This window comes from Octodon degus, unplaced genomic scaffold, assembly GCF_000260255.1.
Source record: "Octodon degus isolate 3935 unplaced genomic scaffold, OctDeg1.0 scaffold00043, whole genome shotgun sequence".
Classification (NCBI taxonomy): Eukaryota; Metazoa; Chordata; class Mammalia; order Rodentia; family Octodontidae; genus Octodon; species Octodon degus.
Genome location: NW_004524619.1, coordinates 1,523,575 through 1,544,511, shown reverse-complemented (window position 1 = coordinate 1,544,511; position 20,937 = coordinate 1,523,575). Strand labels below are relative to the sequence as shown.

The 20,937-nt window shown below is 37.9% G+C and overlaps 1 protein-coding gene across 5 annotated transcripts in view; it reads right to left on the bottom strand.

Annotated features, from left to right (window-relative positions):
* The window catches only part of Satb1 (SATB homeobox 1), a 74,440-nt gene that overhangs the window by 39,805 nt on the left and 13,698 nt on the right, over positions 1-20,937 (bottom strand). For all 5 annotated transcript variants that reach the window (XM_023715744.1, XM_004631595.3, XM_023715746.1 and 2 more), the window contains 2 exons: positions 7,792-7,903; positions 4,667-5,121 (listed from right to left, as the gene is read on the bottom strand). In XM_023715744.1, the coding sequence (XP_023571512.1) occupies positions 4,667-5,121; positions 7,792-7,903 (567 nt within the window). The remainder of the gene's footprint in view (positions 1-4,666; positions 5,122-7,791; positions 7,904-20,937) is intronic.

Genomic DNA, 20,937 nt, shown 5'->3' with positions numbered 1-20,937 from the left:
AAAACTGCCAGTGTAGACTTATCTCTGTTTAGAATTCTTTTTTTTTTTTTTTTTTTTTTTTTTTGCCCAGAGCTTTCAATGAGGGGAGTGCCCCCTGGTGGAAATGCTTAAAAATATTGTTAGAAAACGTTTAGATGAGTGTTAATTACTTAAAAAAAAAAAAAAGAAAAGAAGTAGTAGTAGAGGCCACATCACTTTCGAGTAATTGTGGATACAAAATGATTATAAGAATCAAGATACAGGAATGTGTGCTTTGTTGTCATAACAAGGATCATCCAGATCCTTGTTATTTTAAATAGATGTGTCTGTGGACTCAAGTTGCTTCCCTTCTCCTCCACTTTCTATAGTTCAAAATACACAGTGTAGACTTGCCAAGTTAGGACAAGATCCCGTGTGGGAATTCCCCATGGCCGACTGATAGAGGGCTCTTACCAGAGATGCTTCTTCACACTAAGAAAGAAGTCTGGCAAGGCCCTCATATGCCTCGTGTGCTATTCAATATGCTATGATACTGGGATTAAAACATCATGTACCATAGGTGCTCCATAGATTTGTGGAACTAAATTAAACATGTCTGTTTTTGAAAACGTGTAATATTATATCGGAAGTTACCAGCAAATAATTTTATTGAAAATCAGCAGTTATTCATTGGGACATGACATCTTACAAATAATTAGATGTGTGTTCCATATACAAAAGCATAAACTTGTTCTGCATTGTTACATCATGGTTGCATGAAAATCCTAATTCTTTTCAATTGAAGAATGAACTTACTGATAAATTCCTAAATCTTTTATGGTCCCCAAACAGTTTAGAAGTTATTATAAGTAAAATTCATGAAAGAAATCCTTCCATAAGTATGATCAGCACTTCCGAAAGCTAACTACGAATTCTTTAAAACGGCAGATAAGCAACAGAAACTGACAATCTGAACCGTAAGCCTGGCTGATCTCTTTGTCTCCTCTTTAAACATCATCACTCATTCAAATAGATTGTATCAGCCTCATGGCACATGGAAAGCCCTCAGAAAGAACCTGGGTCTGATGAAACCTTCCTCATAAAAAAGAAAACACATAGACTCTTCTTCAACCCTACCTGCCTCTGTTGTTTGCTGAAGCATGAATCCCATGTCCAGGTGAAAGACTATTTTCAAACTCTGCCTACTCCTTGGACTCAGGCCAAGTAAGTTGTAAGTAGACACATTTATCTGTCCTCTGGTAGGCTAATAGAGAGCTGTCATGTTTGGGTAATAGCACCTTTTTACCTTTATTCAATAGTGATATGGATAGTGGACTTTTCTTAAATTACACTGTGAAGAATTATAGGAACACAGTAGCAATTTCTGTTATACTTAAGCAGGCAAATTTCTCTCTACCACATAATTTACAGAACTCAAATTCAATAAAACATTACATGATGGTCCATTACTGTTATCAGTTTTGAATAATCCATCTTCATTTTTTATTTTACTGGAAAATAAAAGTGTGCCAAAGACAAGAGGAGGGAGAATGAGAGAAAAAGCCACACAGGGGCGTCAGAGTTAAACACCTGGCGTTTTATCTGTGGGGAGGGGGCATTAGAGAATGCATTTTCTCCTATCACAAACTTTAAATAGCAGCATCACAGAAAGGTGAACTGTACAGTAGGAGTCTGTCTTTGACAATTACCTCTAGCGATAGGCTTCCACTGAAAAGACACCAAGTAGGTGTAACTGAATAAATGGCATATGCTAGAAGCCAGAATTGTCAATAGCTACTAAACAAATGCCCATCAGGTCAGAAGGGGAAAAATCCTTTAAAATAAGTAATTATTTAAGTTTCACCATGAGTTTTTGGGAAAGGTGGACTTTAAAAAAATAGTCATGTGTGAGAATCTAAAGAGACTTTTATGTTTTAATTTAGGAAACCCTATTAAGATGAGCACGAAATCCTCAAGACTTGAAACACGAAATTCGGATTTTACAGTCATTCTAAGCTGTCAATGACTAGAACAATTCTTAGTTCAAAACTAGACTGTTCTATTAACATTCAGCACACTGTTTACAATCTTCATCCAACTGTATCATCTAACTGTTCTTATGTACATATCTTACATGAATCTTTTTAAAACTTGGAGTTGGAATTACATTGTAATATAATGTAACAAATGTGATATGCAACCTCACTCCGCAGCGCTCCCTGTCTATACATATGCATTAGCATGTGTATTTTCGTACTCCACACTCACACCATACTTTCACTCTGCACCTGCTTTTATTGAAATGCATACACTTTGAAATAAACACACTACATGCATTCATATGAATGTATAATCATTAAATGCAGCTGTGTGTGTGCGTGATTTTTAAGTATGACCGCTGAAAATACATACATGCTTGCGTGTGCAAAAGCTAGTCATCAGCCAATGAACATTTAAATATACATATAAAATCACTCCCATTTAAACCAAACAGCTTCAAATATGCCCCAGAATCTACTTCTACTAAACAGTGTAAATAATCAATATAGAAATTTACAATCAAACCTCTTCACAGTCCAGGTCCCCCAAAATTTTTTTGGAATTTTTTTTTCTAGATGGGTTATTTAAAAAGAGGTACCTACATGAAGCTAGACCAGGTTTTCATTCTTTTTTATCCTCAAGAATATAGTTATTTTTAATGTCAATTACAAAGATGCCTATCTTTTCAAGGAGATTAAGCTGGTATAAAAAGAAAAGCCTACCTTTCTTCTAGTAATAAATTTTAAGTGTATCTGTGGCAGTTTTCAAGGTAAGAACCAAAAGCAGAAATAACGGACAATGATCAGAGCTATGCATCAGAACCCAAGGCAATGTCAGCAACGGGTGCTGATCCCCTCCTCGCCTCAGCTCTGCTCAAACGCTCAACAGGAAATGCACTTTCCACGGTGCTTTAGATCAGCTGCTAAATTTTAAGGCACTTATCAATACATCTCTGTCCAAAATTTGTGTCTACTGCAATGTTGCCTTTGTCTGTGGGCTTTTAATCAAATTCAATAAGCATTATTGTACTTTTAGGTAGAGTCCTATTTTTGAGAATTACTAGCACTGTGTTTACAAAAATAATGCCACAAGAAACATGGGTATCTTGAAGGCTGGTTTTGGATTGTTTTCAGTGATCATCCCTAACTAAAGTTAAATGTCACATGAAAATGACTAGCTAATAATAAACACCATTTTTAAGCTGCAAAAGTATGGAACTAAGTAAAAAGCCTGATCCATAAAAGCTCTATTGCTTTGACTGAGCTGAGACACAAATATATTTGCATGCACACACACACACACACATGAAAAACTGAAAATGAACATTTTTGTCCAGTCTCCTAACTCCCAATCTAGTTAAGGCAAACCCAAATAAGTCACAGCTGCGGTTCTCGTAAATATGGACACTCCACCAATAAGGAATACTAGATGATCTTTATACCAGAATTTTATTCTTATAATCATGTATTAAGATTAATTTAAAATGCAAGAAAAATACAGTCAGGGAATAAAAAAAAATTGACCCAAGAAAGAATAGCGGTAAAACAAGGTGAAGAGTAAAAACCAGATGTTTTCAATCTCATCAACGTTGCATGTTCTCATTTTTTAACATATCTTGGCCAAGACTAAACATACATACCCATGCTGGTTTCCAAAGAAAACAAATCTTTTCATTTAGTTTAATAGGATCAATTTGTTTAGGGCTTCTCAAAAAGCTTTCATCTCATGACTTCTCAAATCACGTATCACTTTTTCTCCATGTCCCTCTTAACTACCACCCATGGTGACAGGTAATGTCTCCATAAGAATTCTCCCAGGAGGACCAAGGTATAAGCATTAGGGATTCACACAAATCTCAATGGAAGTCTAAAAACAAGTCTGCAAACTAAGGCCTGCAGACCAAATCTACCTCACAGTCTATTTTGTATATCAACTGCCCTCTCATTCATTGTTTATGGCTACTCATCCTACAATACAATAAAGCTTTTATGGCTCTCAAAGCCTGAAATATAAACTATTTGACCACTTACAGAAAAAAAAACTGTGCTGATCTCTGGTCTAAAGAATGGGTTTGGAAGAACATTAATATTAACATGGGAGAAAAGACAAAGCTAGGCAACATTTTATGTTAATAAGTCCTATAGATTTTTTGAATGACCGCTTACAACTAAAAACCAGTAAGTTGGTATTAAGTTCCAACGGGTCAAAAATATTGATATGAAAAAACTTTAACAAAGAACATTTCTATACTTAAGTTTGTTATCGTTGGAAATGGAAAATACACTCAGCTTAAAGCCTAGACTCCTACCCCAGGTCTTGAATAAGTCATGATGCTTTGCTCAACTTTCTATTGCTAACAGTTTATGATTCTATCATATAAGAACATGGGTAATACCAATGTGAAATGCTTTCGAATTCATTCTTGCAAGCCGTCTGATTTGGGATAAATCTGTACACAAGTATCCTTTGAAAGAGGAGTGCTACTGCAGGAAGAGGAGTTTAAACATTTAAGTGCCACCAGAATAAGCAATATGATCATGTGAAGAGAAAGGTGAAATGTTATACAGAGTCAAAGAATAAACACGAGCATACACAGAACTGAAGAAAGAAGGGAGGGGGAAGGGAAGAGAGAGCAAAACATTTCGTTCACACAAAGAACAAGACTGACCTGAGTTCTGTTAAAAGCCACACGTGCAAATACTGCCTGGGAGATTCCTGCTCGTTTCAGTTCATCGCGAACCCACTGGTAGATTTCAGAAGACACCTCTGTGTTGGTTGAAACCTGCTGCTCCAAAGGCTTATTCATAGATCTACTGACAGGGGGAGGATGGTTCAAGTATTGTTGGTTTAAGGACTGCTGGGCTAAGAGTCTATTCACTGCATACTGCTGGTTCAGCAGCTGCGCCATCACCAGCTGCTGGTTGACCAACTGAGGACTGATCGGTGTTGATACAAGCCCAGGATGCAGGTTTGGAAGAGGGGTCCGCACAGAGGGCTGGCTGCCATGGGAGAGCTGCGCAGGAGACGGAGGCTGCTCGGCTGTGTTTCCCGGGACTGGCTGCTGGCCAAAGTTGACGTGGTTGGCCCCTTGCTGGGATAGTTCAGAGAGACTATCCATTTCAACTGAAGGAGACAGAAAGTGAAATCATGTTCAGTCAACATGGGTAGGCACCGACAGAGACTTCAGAACCTTTCCTAAATAAAAAAAGGCAGTAAGCACAGGGCACACGGAAGCGCCAAAGAAATCAAGAAAATTTCAAGATGGAACTTATCAGACTGCACTATTGTTTTCCTCTTCTGAACAATTCCACAAACTTTCAAAGTATGGCAATACTCCTGATTTGTTTTTAAAATGTAGCTCAGATTTAAGAGATAAAACCTACTACATCCAAATTCTTTCTGTGAGTAGCTATAGGATCAAACTGTTACTCATTTTCACTCATGGATTCAAGTTAAATTTCTAGAAGCAATGATCTACTTTTAAAAAATTTGTAGGGCCAGCAAGATAGCTAAGCGGACTAAGTGCCTACTTAGGCAAGCAAAAGGACCAGGATTCAATCCCCAGCACCACATGCTGTGCTGGCCCTGCCCCCAGGTGGGCTGAGCCGGCCACCAAGATTCCAGTGCTTGGGAGGCTGAAAATAGGAGGATCACTACAAGTCTGAGCTGCACAATGAGACCCTGCATCAAATACATTAAAAATAAATAAACAGGGGCCGGGGAGATAGCTCAGTAGAATCGCTTGTCTGGCAAGCACAAGGGCCTGAATTCAATCCCTGGTTCTGCCAAATAAATAAATAAATAAAGCTTGTAGCAAACTTCTACTTACTTAAAGGCTTAATTATGAATTAAGATGTATATGATTAATAAGCAACTAAGGAAAAGAAATTTACAAATGTTTTTTCCTCATATATATTAATTTAATTTAGGAAAAGAGTATGGGAGGAACAAGTTGACCTAAAATGTTATTTACATTAAATTTTTATATAGCAGGAAATGCAAAGCATATGTAATGAAGATATAGTAAAAATGGGCCTAATAATAAAGTATTAGAACAGACCTTCAGGCTGAGCAGCTTTCACAGCTTTTTTAAGCTTAACCATCAAAGACAATAGACACATCTGCAAGCAGCACTTCTTGGAAGGAAAACAAGTGACTTACTATATAAGACAGTACACCCTGTACTGCTAAACACTATTTTTTTAAGAAGCCATTGCTGGTAGCTGGGCATGGTGGTGCACACCTACAATGTGAGCATATGGGAGACCGAGGTAGGAGGATCACTGAGAGTTCCAGACCAGCCTGGGCTACATGGTTGAGCTCAGATGTGAAAGGCCATCTTGCAAGGAAGAGGCTGGGAGTCAATTCGGTGTAACATTGATACTGCTGTTTTGCAATCGATTCCCACCAACTTGGGATGAATGCTTCTTCCCTGGCTGGGCCTCTCATATACGCTGGCCAAGCGTCAGGTCTAAAGTGTGTCAAATACCTGCTGTTTCAGAGAGACACTGGGTTGATGTTCTTGACTGCAATGGCTGAGCACAGAGCTCTGTGAATAGGTAAATCTTTCCACATTTATACCATACTTCTCATGTATAGATTATTTTGATTTTAATCATCATTCCTCTTGTCATTAAATATGCAGGTTTTATATTTAGACGAACTTACCATATTGCTATAGTCACTGAGAGATGCAAAATATAACTAAGAATTAGGGGAAAAAACCTTTAATTTCTACCAGTGATATCAGCCCAAGTGGGCCATTCACAGAGAATAGTAATTCAAGCAATTATTCCAAAAATGATGCATAGTCTTCATTACAGCTCTAAGCTATAAAAGGCAAAGAATCTGTTTTGGTAGATGGATGGCTTTTCTTCAAATATTAAAAGCTAAAACATGCTCAAAATGCAAGTTCCCTTGTCTCTTAAAATCTTTAGGAAAAGTTATAGTTGTTAGTATTAAATAAATATAAGAGAAATAAGAAATTTAAAACAAAGCCTAATGTTATGCGTATTAAACATCCCACTTCTATATTATTCTAAAATATACAACCATGTGGAAGAAATCATTAATAGAAATTAGAACATTAACCTTAACCAGTGTTTGCTTCTGTGAGTACTAACAAACTCAACATGGAGAAAATGCCATTACCCAAATGCTTAGCCTTTATCTGTTATTTTTACATTTCAGATACTTTTACCATATTCCTTACACAACAAATATTGGCTTAACATTTCATAGTAAGAAATGATACAACGTGGAGAAGTTTAGAAATGATGCAGTGGTACACCAGCATGCTCACCAAACTGCCTAGCCTATGGGAGTATGGGGACTGGAACCATGGGCTCGCAACTGTAGAAATATGAACAGAGTTTAATAAGATTGATAGTTTGGTTTCTTTAAAAATGAAGTATAAAAACCCATCACATTTCTTTGAGACAAAAACCAAAACCCTAAAAGCACGTTCTACCTCTGAGAGAAATCACAGCTAATATTAGTTATTCAAGGCCTGGTTAGGTCTTCACTGAGATGTTAAAAAAATGACAGCTCCCCTGCTCACGCCTCGATTTCCTGCACGTCTGACAACCAAGTCAGTTTGGCTGATTTAAACACAAACATTTATTGAATTTAATTATCTCATTATACTCATATCCCACTCCCCACTCTCAAAGAAACATTCTAAATTGATCTCTAATTGGGCAATCAAAAGACCTGGCTTAAGATGTGACTTTGATAAACCCCCAAATGACAAGGAATGGTACGCAGCTACCACTGCCACGATTTTCTGCTTACCCATCATATCTTTTGTCTTCTTGAAATGTTTGTACCACCTTCCAAATTCTTGACATTTTGCTGCTGAGACATTTGCATAGTAAGTGCTGTTCACAATGGAAGAAATCATACTCTGCATGAAGAGGGGGAGAACATTCATAACACATAGCGTCACAAGATAAAACACACAAATGATTTCAACTGCACATTTTTAATCGACTGATGACCAGAATATTTTTGTTTCATCCTTTAGCTGAACACTTCGACTTCTTAAGATTCATTGAGTATACCACCAAATGCTTCTATTAAGTACCAGGCGTAGCCCACGAGACCAGCCCGAAGCAATCAAACCCACAGACTTCACCTTTAGCATTACTTATCCAATCTCCACCCATGTCAGCTATTCTTAGCCTGACAAACATTCACGGATCCCAAGAAATCAGAATGCTTGAAGACAACATTATGATTGAAACTCAAAAGTCCTTTGAGAGTTACTGACTGTGCTGTACAGCCTTGCCACTCTAAGGGTCATGTTCCAGGGACCAACATTATAGGAAACACCAACTTGGTAGAAATGCAGGACTTGGGGCCTTACCTGAGACCTACCCATCAGCACCTGCATTTCACTAAGAGCCCAACTGGGGATCTAATTCACGTGCATATTAGAATTTGAGAGATGCCACTTACACTTTCCTTCTATTATCTGGATTTCAACTGGAGAACCACTAACACTATTCAGAGTTTAATCATGTGTAAGAAGCAAAACTATTCACAGAGATCCTCTATCAGCAGAAAAAAGTATTCTGCAATCTTATTATTGGATTTCTCTATGGTCAAACTTGAGTTCTTAATTTCAAGTAACAACTATTATTATTATATGTATTTGGTACAGGGCCTCACTACGCAGCTTGGACTCATAGTGATCCTTCTGTCTTCAGCCCCCCCAGCGCTGGGATTACAGGCGTGTACCTGCACACCTGGTCTCAGTGGCCAGCTCAGTAGGCCTGAGGGCGGGGCCAGTGTAGCATGTGCACGCCAGGGATTGAAACCTGGTCCCTGAGCTTGCCCACGCAGGCACCTAGTCTGCTAAGCTATCTTACCAGCCCAGTAATTAATTTTTTTTAACATTTACATTGCATACTTAGCAAATTTCTCAAGGATACCACAAAGTGAGTTACTTTTCACTTTATCTGGCTTTAAATGAAAGCCCTGAAAATAGTCAATTCTTTAATATACAAATTTAAAACAATGATTTACATATTACTAAGAGGAATAATAAAAACCTCACTTTCAATAAAGAAAAGTGTGCTATTCCCAGAAAAGTTTGGTTATGGTAACTTCAGTAACTTAATTCTTGGTTCTTTTAAACTATGACAGCCACATTCCCTAGTAACAGCTAACTTAATTTCTTACTGAGTCTTAGGAGTGAGACTTTGTATGCCGAATCTATCTCTTGCCTCCATGAGGAGGAATATGAGAAGACACATTTCAGATTTCAGTTGTTCTAAGAGGAAATAGTTTATAGAAGGCAGCATTGTTCAAGAGGCAGGGAACAACCAGAAAAGCTAGTTTGGGGACAAAGGTATTCTTATATCATTATCTTGGCCGAGCTACTTCTAATGGAAAGCTCTTTGGTTACTATTAACTCTCCTGACATCCATTATCAGTGTTAATTTTGTGGCGCACACACTCTCCAGTAATGTGTAAATTTGGGAGGTATCTGAGGAATCTGGAGTGATGAATAAGCCTGGGCTGCATTATTTATGTAAAATACAGCTATCTCTCCTAAGAGGCACTGCGATGGCTTTTTTTTTTTTTTTCTGACACTTCCTACTTTATAGTCATTTTCACATTTTATTTCTCTAAAAAGACATTCTTAATGCACTGGTGATGCTCTGCCATTAATCCAATAATTTGCAATTTCACTAAGAGCCTCCCACAGTCCACAGCGCAGACTCTTAGCAAGGTTGCCAAAACCAGAGCCAGATCACCCGATCCCGTCAACAATCAGTCAGCTTCAATCTCACTTACTCTACTGCAACGACGGATCAATAACGTTAGTCAGGCACCAATAAAACCCCCGAGAGATGGATAACAGTGATTCTGAAAATGGATGACGGGTGGTATTCTTCCACTTTGGCCCAATTTTTTTAAAAAAACATTACTCTTTACCTACACATCCTGACAGGTTCTTACATAGTAATACAACAGCACATGGGCATGTGCAACTCAGTCTGCGTCTCACTTTTTAGAAGTGTATAGAATACCTACATTTTGCTGAGGTTTTTCACAAACATCTAGTCTACTTCTTTTTTTTTTTTTTTTTTTGAGGAACCAAGGATTAAACTCAGGCTCTTGCACTTGCCAGGGAAGCACTTACTCCACTGAGCCATCTCCCCGGCCCCTAGTCTACTTCAGTGTGCCGGTAGTTCTATATCAAGAAATCTGCTCTTTGATGCAGACATATTACACGCATGGCTGGTACAGATGATACAAAGCTGGGTAAGACAAAGCTGTTGCCTACAAGAAGATGGTCATTAGGAAGACAGATAATGTAAAGAGATCATCTTGATGTGATTCACTGTTCCAACCAGAGATATATAGGAGGGAAAAATTAAGACTCTGTAGTGTATGGGAAAAAATTCTGAAAGAGTTTTATAAAACTAAAGCCCAGGTGTAATGGTGCTATACAGTTCATTGTTATTCCTATGTAGAAAATAATATCCCTGTGTGAGTCACTGCCAAAGCTCCCCCTGGCCCTGGCTTAACCCTAAATTGGTAGGCTGTATCTGTTAAGTGTTTTTGCTGGATGCTGTCTACTCTGTCAAGTGGTATGTGCTTGGCAAACTCTGATTAATATAAATATTAGCCTAAGGAAACCATGATTGAAAGGTTAACCCACAGGTTATATAACACACACCAAAGAAAACTGTAGCATCACCACTACTGTAGCACTGGGAATCATTCCATAATTTAGACAATTTGTGATCACCTCTTTTACTGCAGCACTATGCAGGAACATGTACAATCAAACTGTTCAAACAGCCACTTCATGGAATTTTCTTTTCTTCTGGTAAAGTCCCTATTGCAGGCTTAGGAACTACATACAAGTAGATCATTGACTTTCAGTAGCAGGAGAAGAGAGACTGAGAAAATCATATCATATACATGGCATCTGAAATATCATAATCCATACCATATTCTTTTCTTATGTATTTGGTACAAGGTCTCACTACGCAGCTCGGACTCGTAGCGATCCTCCTGTTTTCAGCTTCCTAGTGCTGGGATTATAGGTGTGCGCTACCACACCCGCCTGGTCTCAGTGGCTGGCTCAATGGGCTGGGTGGGCGGTGGTGTGGCACCTCCTGTCAGGGATGGAACCCTGGTCCCTGTGCTTCCCTAGCCAAACAGGCACTTAGTTCACTGAGTTATCTCACCATCCCTATATTGTAATCTTAAATTTAAAAACTCAAACACCTACTGCTCTGATGATGGAAGTAACAGAAAGTCAAGATCAGTGACATTTTTCTATGTGGTAGGGATGTATACAAGACCAAGTTCTGTGTCTTAAAGACGACTTAGGATTTGTTTTTTCTGTCTTACATTTTTTAAGCCTTCAGAGTCTTACATCAATTAAAAGGAGACAGTGGCTTTAAGATTGTATGAAGCTATAAATTCACACAGGGCCGAGGCTCCACGTTATTTTCCACCCCAGTGACAGGCTTTATTAAAAACATACTGGAAGTGCACCTGATGAAACAGAATAGAAATAAACCTATACTCAAATGCAAGGTGTGTAGAACACTAGAAATGTGATCTTGGGGGTCGCTTAGCGACAGTTCTACCACAATTTTCCACATTAAAACAGGAATAATATTAGCATTCATCTTAGGGGTTATATAAAAATTCACTCAGGTATGCCCTCCTCCCATTCCATGTGTATTTACTGAATTCCTACTATGTGCCAACCATGGGTTAAGTCACTAGGAAAATAAAGGCTTGAAGAGACAAAATAAAATTGAAGTGATACAATTAGGACACAAAGCCTAGAAAATAGCTATCAAGCATGAGCATATGTTAATTACTATGACAACCCTTATGCCTACTCCTCCTCAGTGGCCTTTTATTATATGATTGCATAGATCAGTCAACTATAAATAATAGAAGGGTATCAGACAAAATGTTCCAAATGGTTGAGTCAAATTTTCTTAAGGAGGAGGGTGAAGAATGCACTAATTATATTATCAAGTAACGAGTCCAGTTAGAAGACAACAAGGGCAAGTATTTCTACATGAGCCAATATTCTGATTTGGTGGTAATTTCTGAAGCTGGCATGGATCTGGTACCTGACCTCAAGGAAACACACGCCATACCTGCAGTGGAGTCCCGTGCCCTCTCCCATCTCAGGCAGGCAGCTGTTCGTCCTTCAAGATACTGCTCAAGTATCTGCTGTGGGCCTCTCCCGACTTGCCAAACACGCTATGCCCAGTGTCACCCTATCACTATTTCCGACCACAGTCCAAACCTTAGGTCTTATCTTGGTACCGTCCTGACTCATCACGGGGTTGGGCACAATCAGATGATCAATAAGGGGTCAGTGAAGTAACTCATTACTGCAGGCCACCAACACATCTCCCCTTTTCTTTCCTTAATCAGTGAACATAATGGTAGCATAATCATTACATAAACCTTTAAAATCTATCACTTTTAGCTGTCACAAAAGAAATCATAATTTCAAAAACCTCTGTTCATTAATTTGCAAGAGATCCCTTCCCAGGTTTTTCTAAATACATCCAAACAGATGTCTCGGAAGTTGCAGCGCTCAGTGGTTATGTCATTCGAGTTCTCTCTTGCTGTCTATTTATATGAACTCTCCAAATCACATCGAAAAAGATACAACTTGTATGGCAAGTTTCTTGCTCAGTAACCAGTATGTATAAGAACACCAGAGTTCTGGGAATAAAATAATTCAAAACTCAGGCAGTAGAAATCCCAAGTTCAAATGCTCCACAGTACACCAATGAATAAACAGGCCGTGGCTTCCAGTATTAGGACATACGATGTGGAAGTCGGCAGAAATTGGCTGTGCGTCTCATAACCTCAGTGTGACACAATATTCTCATCCTAGGAGCCAAGTTGTAAGCTTTTCTAAGATCCATAAAGCACATGTCTACTCCCTATGAGGAGCTTCAGTTCTTTCTGCGAGTCTGCTGAAGTTCCGATCTGAAAGAATGCCATCTTCACAGAAACCCCAGTCCTCTAGAATGATACCATCTGCCACAGGCTGAGCTTCCTTTTCAGCCAAATACATTATTTATAACCTTTCTAATTGTGAAAAGGTAAGGGTGGAATTTTTCTAAAGCCTGACTTCCATACAGTTAGAACATTCAGAACCTTTCTGCGCTCTAAAATCTGCAGGTCTCGCAATTTGAAAAACAAAAAAACATAAGGAATTCACGGAGGTTACATAATTTTTCCAAATGTTAGATTCATTCCAACCTCTACTATAATATCACAGACGCTGTAGGTAGGTATGTCTAACACAAAAGGACACAATGTATTTATTTATTTTTTTAAAATATGGTCACCTTACTAGCTATTGGATTGGCTTTGGAAAAGTGAGGCCTTCTCAAAAAAACAAAAACAAAAAAAAAATTCCTCACTAGGGAAAGGCAGTGATGTCATTACTCTTAAAATTGCTTTGTTGTGCCTTTAACAACAACCAAAAAAACCCACCCCAAAACAATGCTAATCAGGTTATTCAATCATTTAAACCAAAACTGTTCATGCTTTTCTGCCAAATCAACCAACCACAGCAAAATCTGTTATCTCTGATTGCTCAGCTTCCAGTCAAAAAACAGTTAACCCCCACTCTACCAAAAGTTATCCAAAATACCCTCAAAACACTGCCTGCTGATGGAGAATAAAGAGAAAACCATGCCATCTTGAAAGGGTAATAGGAGTGCTGTACTGTATTTGCATATTACAATATACTCTAATAAACTAAACAGCCTGTACCGGAAGCCAGCAGCTCCATGGCATTTTGTGCGATCTCCATACTGGCTTTTGTGCACATTTTTTTTTTTTTTTTCATTTAAGCAGGATTGTGGTATCAGGATCCAAACTTACTAAGGACTTGCAGATGGGTTAACTGAGGTAGGAGGAGGTAGAAACAGCATCGACAAAATGGTGGTTTACCCACGTTTAAAGCTTTCGGGTTTCCTCAGCAGAAAGGGCAAGGGCTACAACATCTTATTTACACAATTATCTAAATACGATTAAACAGCTGATGGACAAATATTAAACTGGAAAATGTATAGTCATTTCAGCTTAATGTAATCCTCTTTCTGTAAACACCCAAGATGATTTTTTTCAACCAGAACAGTCCTGACATCTCATAAGCCTAAGGGTGAATAGCAAGAGATTGTTTTTGATAGTTATAAATATTCAAAAGACATGCAGACCATCTGCTTTCATAATACAGGTAAAGTAAGACTGAAATGGTGACTGCTGTATAAAAATGATTCTTTTAACAAAGTCTTCCTCTCCTCGAAAACTATAAAGACAGATGTCAAAAACTGTTTACACAGAGCAATCAGGAGCGTGCAAAATGTAATATTCCTTTTACACACAGTGCTTGCTAAAGAGATTTTTTTTTCCCTTTTTCTTCCCATCTGTGTGTTGCAACACATTTCTACAAGTTAAAAACATTTTTTTCAAACAGAGATCTCATGAATACCCAAAAACATGCTATCTGGTTTCTGAATGCTAATTAATTTCAACTAAGGAATCTGAATATCTTTTTCTGTAGGAAGGAAGGTATGTTCTGAATTGGAATACTCGGGAGAGATAGCAAGGGGAATAATTCTGCACAGGTTTCATTCTGTGAGGCAAATTTCATGGTTCTACCTTGCCTATCATATGGATCTGTTATGCCCATGTTTAAATGAAAGCACATCATTGCTAAAGTCTTTGGTGTAAAGTCTAAAGTAATTATTTTCTGAATAAATGCCCATACATGAAGAATGTATATTTTTTTAAAAAATGTGAACTTCTCAGTCTACTCAAAGTGATGCACAAAGCCCTACAGTTAATTTTCTGGGCTGGAAAACTAATCTTGACAGTAACCATTTTATGTAATGTATTAATAGTACAGAGGCATTAAGTACCTTTCTATAATTTTCAATAAAATGAACATCGACTGAACAAATGTAAAACTACTGGCTTTTTATTATTTCGTATTTTTTTGATAGCACAACTTTACAGGGTCTTGATAGCCTTCTTCCTATTTTTATGCCCTGTTTTCTTATGGCCTCCAATTTCCATACAGTTTTTTACAAATCCGAGGAAAATTTAGAAGTCGGACTTTAATTTCAACTCTACATTCAAATGCAGTTTTAAGAGACCCTCTTTAAGTGGAGCTTTCTTTCAATCCCAAAAGGTATCAAATACTAGTTTCTAAAATAAGAGATTACACGAGATATTGACATCGAATGAACTTGTTGAAAATTAACAGAGTCCCCGTCTGGTGTTTGTGGATAAAAAGGATAGGAGATGGGCTTCAATTTAAGAAAGCAAACGGCAGGCTTTCTAAGTATAAGATCTGTCTGTGCCTGTTAGCGTACACTCCCCGTTTATTTCTTCCTCTGGGTCCTCTGCTGCTTTCTAAGCTATTCTCTTGGGAGACACAACTAGGGTCTATTTGATATCTCAATTTGTTGAGAAGAGACTAATCACCTATAAATTTTACTTTAACTTCAACTTTCAGAGCTAGGACTCCTGCCACCTTGATCCAGACCACTGCCTGGAAATGGCATTGTCACCCAGAGTATCCCCAACATACCACTGAAGATGTAAACTCAGTATAAAGCACCAAAGAAATACAAAAGGAAGCACAGAAAGAACATATCCAATTCCGTTTTAATTTGCCTAATACATTTCCCAAAGATGAAAATGGGATCATTTCAAAGCAAGGAAATTTTATTTAATTATTTAAAAACCCAATTCATAACTTTTAAAGAAAATATTGGTTCACAGTTCATATGGCAGCTCCTTCACATAATTAAAGTAATTTTATATAATCCTCACATGGTACCTTTTGACCAGATTCTCTATTCTGTCCTTATAAGTACCTAATCTAGATCTTTCTAGCCATACTGATATCTGCGTATTCAAAACATATTCTTAGTAATTAAAATTTATAAATTTTTTGCTAGCAGCTATATTAAGGGTACATGATATCTCAAGATAAGTACACAGTGCGCAGTATAAAGAGAACTTCGATAATCTACAATGTCTCTTCTAACAGCATTATGAGTCTGTGAAATGCTTACATCTGCTCAGATAGAGTGATCATGGAAGATCTGAGGGGAAAAAGATAGCAAATTTATGTCACACTGCACAGGTCCTAAGTGCAGAATTTTGAAAAAGAGTGGAAGCAAGAACTCAAATATTCTGAAGAATTTGTTTCTCCAAAAGTAAACATAACAAGCAGGACTGGTAACTCTTCCCAAGAGACTTTGTGCCCCTTTTCTTGGCATTCCCTTATTTTCTCAACACTATTAGATTTTAAAACACTATGATTAAAAATGGCAGGCGTAGTCCCAACTTTTAGCCACATCACAGGGAATCTCATGAAACCCACACAACTATCCTTCTACATAACTTCCTAAAAAGTGGCTTATTGCTTCAGGATCTGCACAAATCATCACAAGTCCCTCATGGGGCCATGGACTCCCCTTATATCTGATCTAAAACTTGCACAGGACACTAATAACTCATCTATGACCCTAATTTCTGTATTTTATTCACTGCCATTCGCTTTCAGCCACAATGTACCATGTCTACTGGATAAATACCAAAGTCACCTCTGGATTAGGACATAAGGAAGTCACATTAATGTGGCTTCATCTCTATCAATATCAATCTTTCACATTTCAAGAAAACACCATCTTATCTCTGGTAATCATCTCTTCAGAAGTTGTACTGAAAACAGTAAGAATGAATTGGGAAGACTTGCACACCGTGCTCCATCCATCACTGGATGAACTGGTGCGGATGCAGATGTGGCGATGTCCCAATTCCCCTAGGCTCCTTCTGTGATGGATGAATAGTCATCCACACTTGCAGTTCTCTCTAAATTCAAGTGATTCTGGACCTTATACAAGGACTCTAAAACACTGTATGTTAACAGCACTAAATGGAATCCCTACTGCCAATTATGGACTTCACAACATCAACCAAGCAGTGGACACTCTGAGCAAACATGGGGTGACACCAACTGCTACCATCTCTGCATATAAATCATGTGGCTCTGTCAAGTGACATTTTTTCCCTTCCTTTTCTCTTGAATATGAGAAGAAAAATGGGCAAACTGAAGTAACAGTCCAACTGTGTGTGCCTCAGATATAATACAATTGGGACATAATGAAAATTAGCTGCGCTGAAATACACGCTCAGTTGTGAAATAAAAATATAAAGCATGTATAGAAATGCTAAAAATATGTTACCGAAATGTGTGCTTAACTGTGATATATAATTAGGGTTTTTAAAACATTGTTTTTGGATCTCTGAATTCATTTTACCTTCATAACTTTTGTTCTGCATATAAACACATAAGTTGCATACATATACCAAAGAACAGAAAAATTGGCAAAACCATGGCAACTTGGAAGATCAGAAGGTTGTTTTAAAAAAAAAAAAAAATTCACATGCTATTTGCTTTTAGTTTGATGAGCCATGAGTCCACAATGAAGTGTAATAGAAAAATGATTAGTGCATAAGAAAGGAAAGGACACTGGGTGCTGAATCAGAAAACGTCAAACTCATACATTGAGGACAGTGTATCCACGCATCTTCACTCTTGAACATTGTCTACTTTAAGGATTACATTTGCATAGCATGCAAATAAACTTATTTCTAAGTGTAAGGCCGAATTTCCCCTCATTTCTGGTGAAAATATATCTGAACTTTATCAAGATTGTAAGGGTGTTTGTAAAAGTATCCATTATAGGGCCAGCCAGATAGCTCAGTGGACTAAAGCGCCTGCTTAGGCAGGCACAGGGACCAGGGTTTGATCTCTGGCTTGCAGTGCCAGCCCCGCCCCCAGGGTGTGCTGAGTCAGCAACTGAGACTGGGCCTGGTGGCATGCACCCGTAATCCCAGGGGTTGGGAGGCTGAAAACAGAAGGATCACTACAAGTTCATTCTGTGTAGTGAGACCCTGTAGACCCTGTACTAAATACATAGAAAAAAAAAGAAAGAAAAAATAAAAAAGTATCCATTAAAAATGAGAATGAGTTACAAGAAAGTCCTTTTGTAAGAAAGGAAAAAAATTGCTTGTACAATCTAAGTAGCAACTACCTTTCTTAAACTAGGTGGCATACACAAGTATAATTTCAAATTCTCAACACCCACTTTTCATAAAAACAACTAAAGTTAGTGTACACTTCAGAGTTCCACAACATTTTAAGTGTCCTCCAAGTATCAATTCATTCAATTTGACAGCAACAGTAAAAGCCTGGAACTGTCCTCTCCCTCCTGTGTAGACAGGGAAGTGAGACAGAGAGCATCACTCACTGCCCGCGCTGGCACAGCGGGCCAAGGCTCAGGTCCTACTGGCTACGGTGAGGCCGTCTCTCCAGGAAAACTGATGGCGAACAATGAAAAAGATGCACAGAAAAGTGCCAGGAAGAAGTTGCTGAAGAAATATATTGCTTTAAGAAATAACTGTCATATGTTAAAATAACTTAGGGAAAATTCCCACTGCAATATTTCCCTAAGCCTGTAATTCCAGTTTAGCTCCACATTTTTTATTGCTTTGGAAAAACTGATTGATAGAAAAATGGTGTGAGTCTCTGACAATCAGCAGTACCCAATAATGAAGGGCCAGGTCTTATTATCTGCGTAAGAATACAATCTCGAATGATAAAAACAATTAGAGCTTTAATGTTTTCTTTATTTCCAAGGTATCATCTGGTTTACATCTTGAGCCCCTCTGAGTAAGCTAAATTAGATTAGCATTTCTATGGGAAAATATTGCAATACAAAATAATCAATATTTTCCAAAGAAAAAAGATGAAAGACAAACTTTTAAAGAATTACAGAAGGAAAAGCAGTTGGTTAACAGAAGTCTGCCACCTTCTTCACAATGAGGAATTCTGCAACCTTACGAACTGTCCAGGATGAAACTCTAGCACTCTATAATAAAACAGCACATTAGAACACAATACAATCTTACATTTCTATAGCGCCCTTCACACAAGCATCCCAGGGTGCTTTACAATCATTATGAGTTAAAATTAAAACTGAAGCACATACAATTCCTAATAGAATCATTTTAAAAATGCTAAACAGAACAAATAACTTTTAAGTCTAGATTTAAAAGTCCCAACAGTCGGAGCATTCCTTCCTTCAATTGGCAATGAGCTGCAGAGCCAGGGCTGTGGCTCACTCCTGTTATGTTAAAGGCTCTCTTATGTTTTTTACACTCACAGCATGTTATCATCAAGCAGTTTCTAGTGCAAAGAAGGGAAAATTTGGTTTGTGTATCTGTTTGTTTTGATCATTTTGAACTTAGGCTTTGTTTTTTTTGTTTGTTTGTTGGGGGTCTAAATCTGGCATTGAAATAAAGCAGATTTGAAAAGCAAATCCAGATAGAATCCAACTTAAAATTTCAGTAGTTAACTGAGGGACACAAAAATGCACAAGAAGCACTCTAAAACTAGTTCTGCTTAACAAGAAAATTAGTTTGATGAGCACGATTTAGTTAAATTAAAAAAAAAATTAGAAAATAGCATTTAATAAGCCTTCTTTCAGGCCACGTTTACTCCTAGGCCTTGGGAATATTTATTACTCTATGCATGGGGGGTGGGGGAAAGAGGGTAAATGCATTCATGAAATGCTAATTTCTTGTGCTAGTGATTCCAAGGTCAAAGGGAACCTGTCCAGATCTAAAACAAGGCACAGGTAAAAATCTATTGAGTGACAATGAAGTACTTGCACACTGTTAAGCGCTCTAAATTGGCATGGTTTAAACTCTTATGTTTTACTATTGTGAGAAGATAGTGGCTATAAAATATCTGAGAGCAATCCATTTTAAATTAGATGTTTTGAGTTTGACTTTATTAGACATAGCTAGCATCAAGCTATTGTAAAATACTTATCAATTTAAGCCACCTTAAAATGAGCTTGGTATACTAGATTGAAAAAGGAAAACTTGCAGCTTGTAGGATAGTTTTTTTGTAGATCACATATATAATATGAGCATGGAGCAGACATTTCAGAAAGTTGAAAAAGGAACTAAAATGATGTCATGAAGTATTTGGAAAAGGAAGCAAAAATTGGTTGATAATAAACTTCTGAAATTCACGCACCTACTCAAGAACGGTTTGCCCTTTTCTGTGTCTCATCACTAATAAACTGCGAAAGGTGGTAATACTCCATTAATTATTATCACGTACTTTAATACCTTACAAAAGCAAATATTCATCTCAGATTCCCATGGTCATGCAAGGATTTTGGAAAGCTTTTGGAATATCAGAAGAAAAAGTAAATCTATGGCGCTTTTCCTCAATGCCTGTGATGCTTAACCACAAAACTTACAATTTTAGCTGGGAAGTGGCAAATATAAAATCCTCACTTTGTACTTTTAAATGCAACTGTCAGTTGTGTCCTTTGCCCATCAGATCAGGCCAGTTTGATGACAATGGTTTGTACTTTCAAAGAGACCCAAGACATTTATTTTCAGTATTCTGAATTTAACAAAAAAGCTTAAAATTGCTCTGAATTTCAAACAAAGGGCTATTTAGCTCAACTACACCTACTGATCCTGAGAGGGGGAGGGGCTGGGAAGCACAGGTGACAGCACAGAGCTGCACACTGAAACCAAATGCCAAGGCCATCTTCACAAGGGGCGTGAAATGATGGGACTTTATAAACAAGTGTGCCTATGAACAGCAAAACCAAAACACTCGTGTCAAAGAAAACTGTCCACAGGGAAAGCAACAACAACTGGAAAACAGCAAATACTGTCACTATTTCAGAGGAATCAAGGTGCACTATAAAACACATCAACTTAATATGAAGTGTTTCTTTTTTAAAGTTCCCTTTTCTGTACAAGGGACCAAGAAGGACGCTGGGTTGAGCTCCCTAGCTCTGGCTGTGAAGC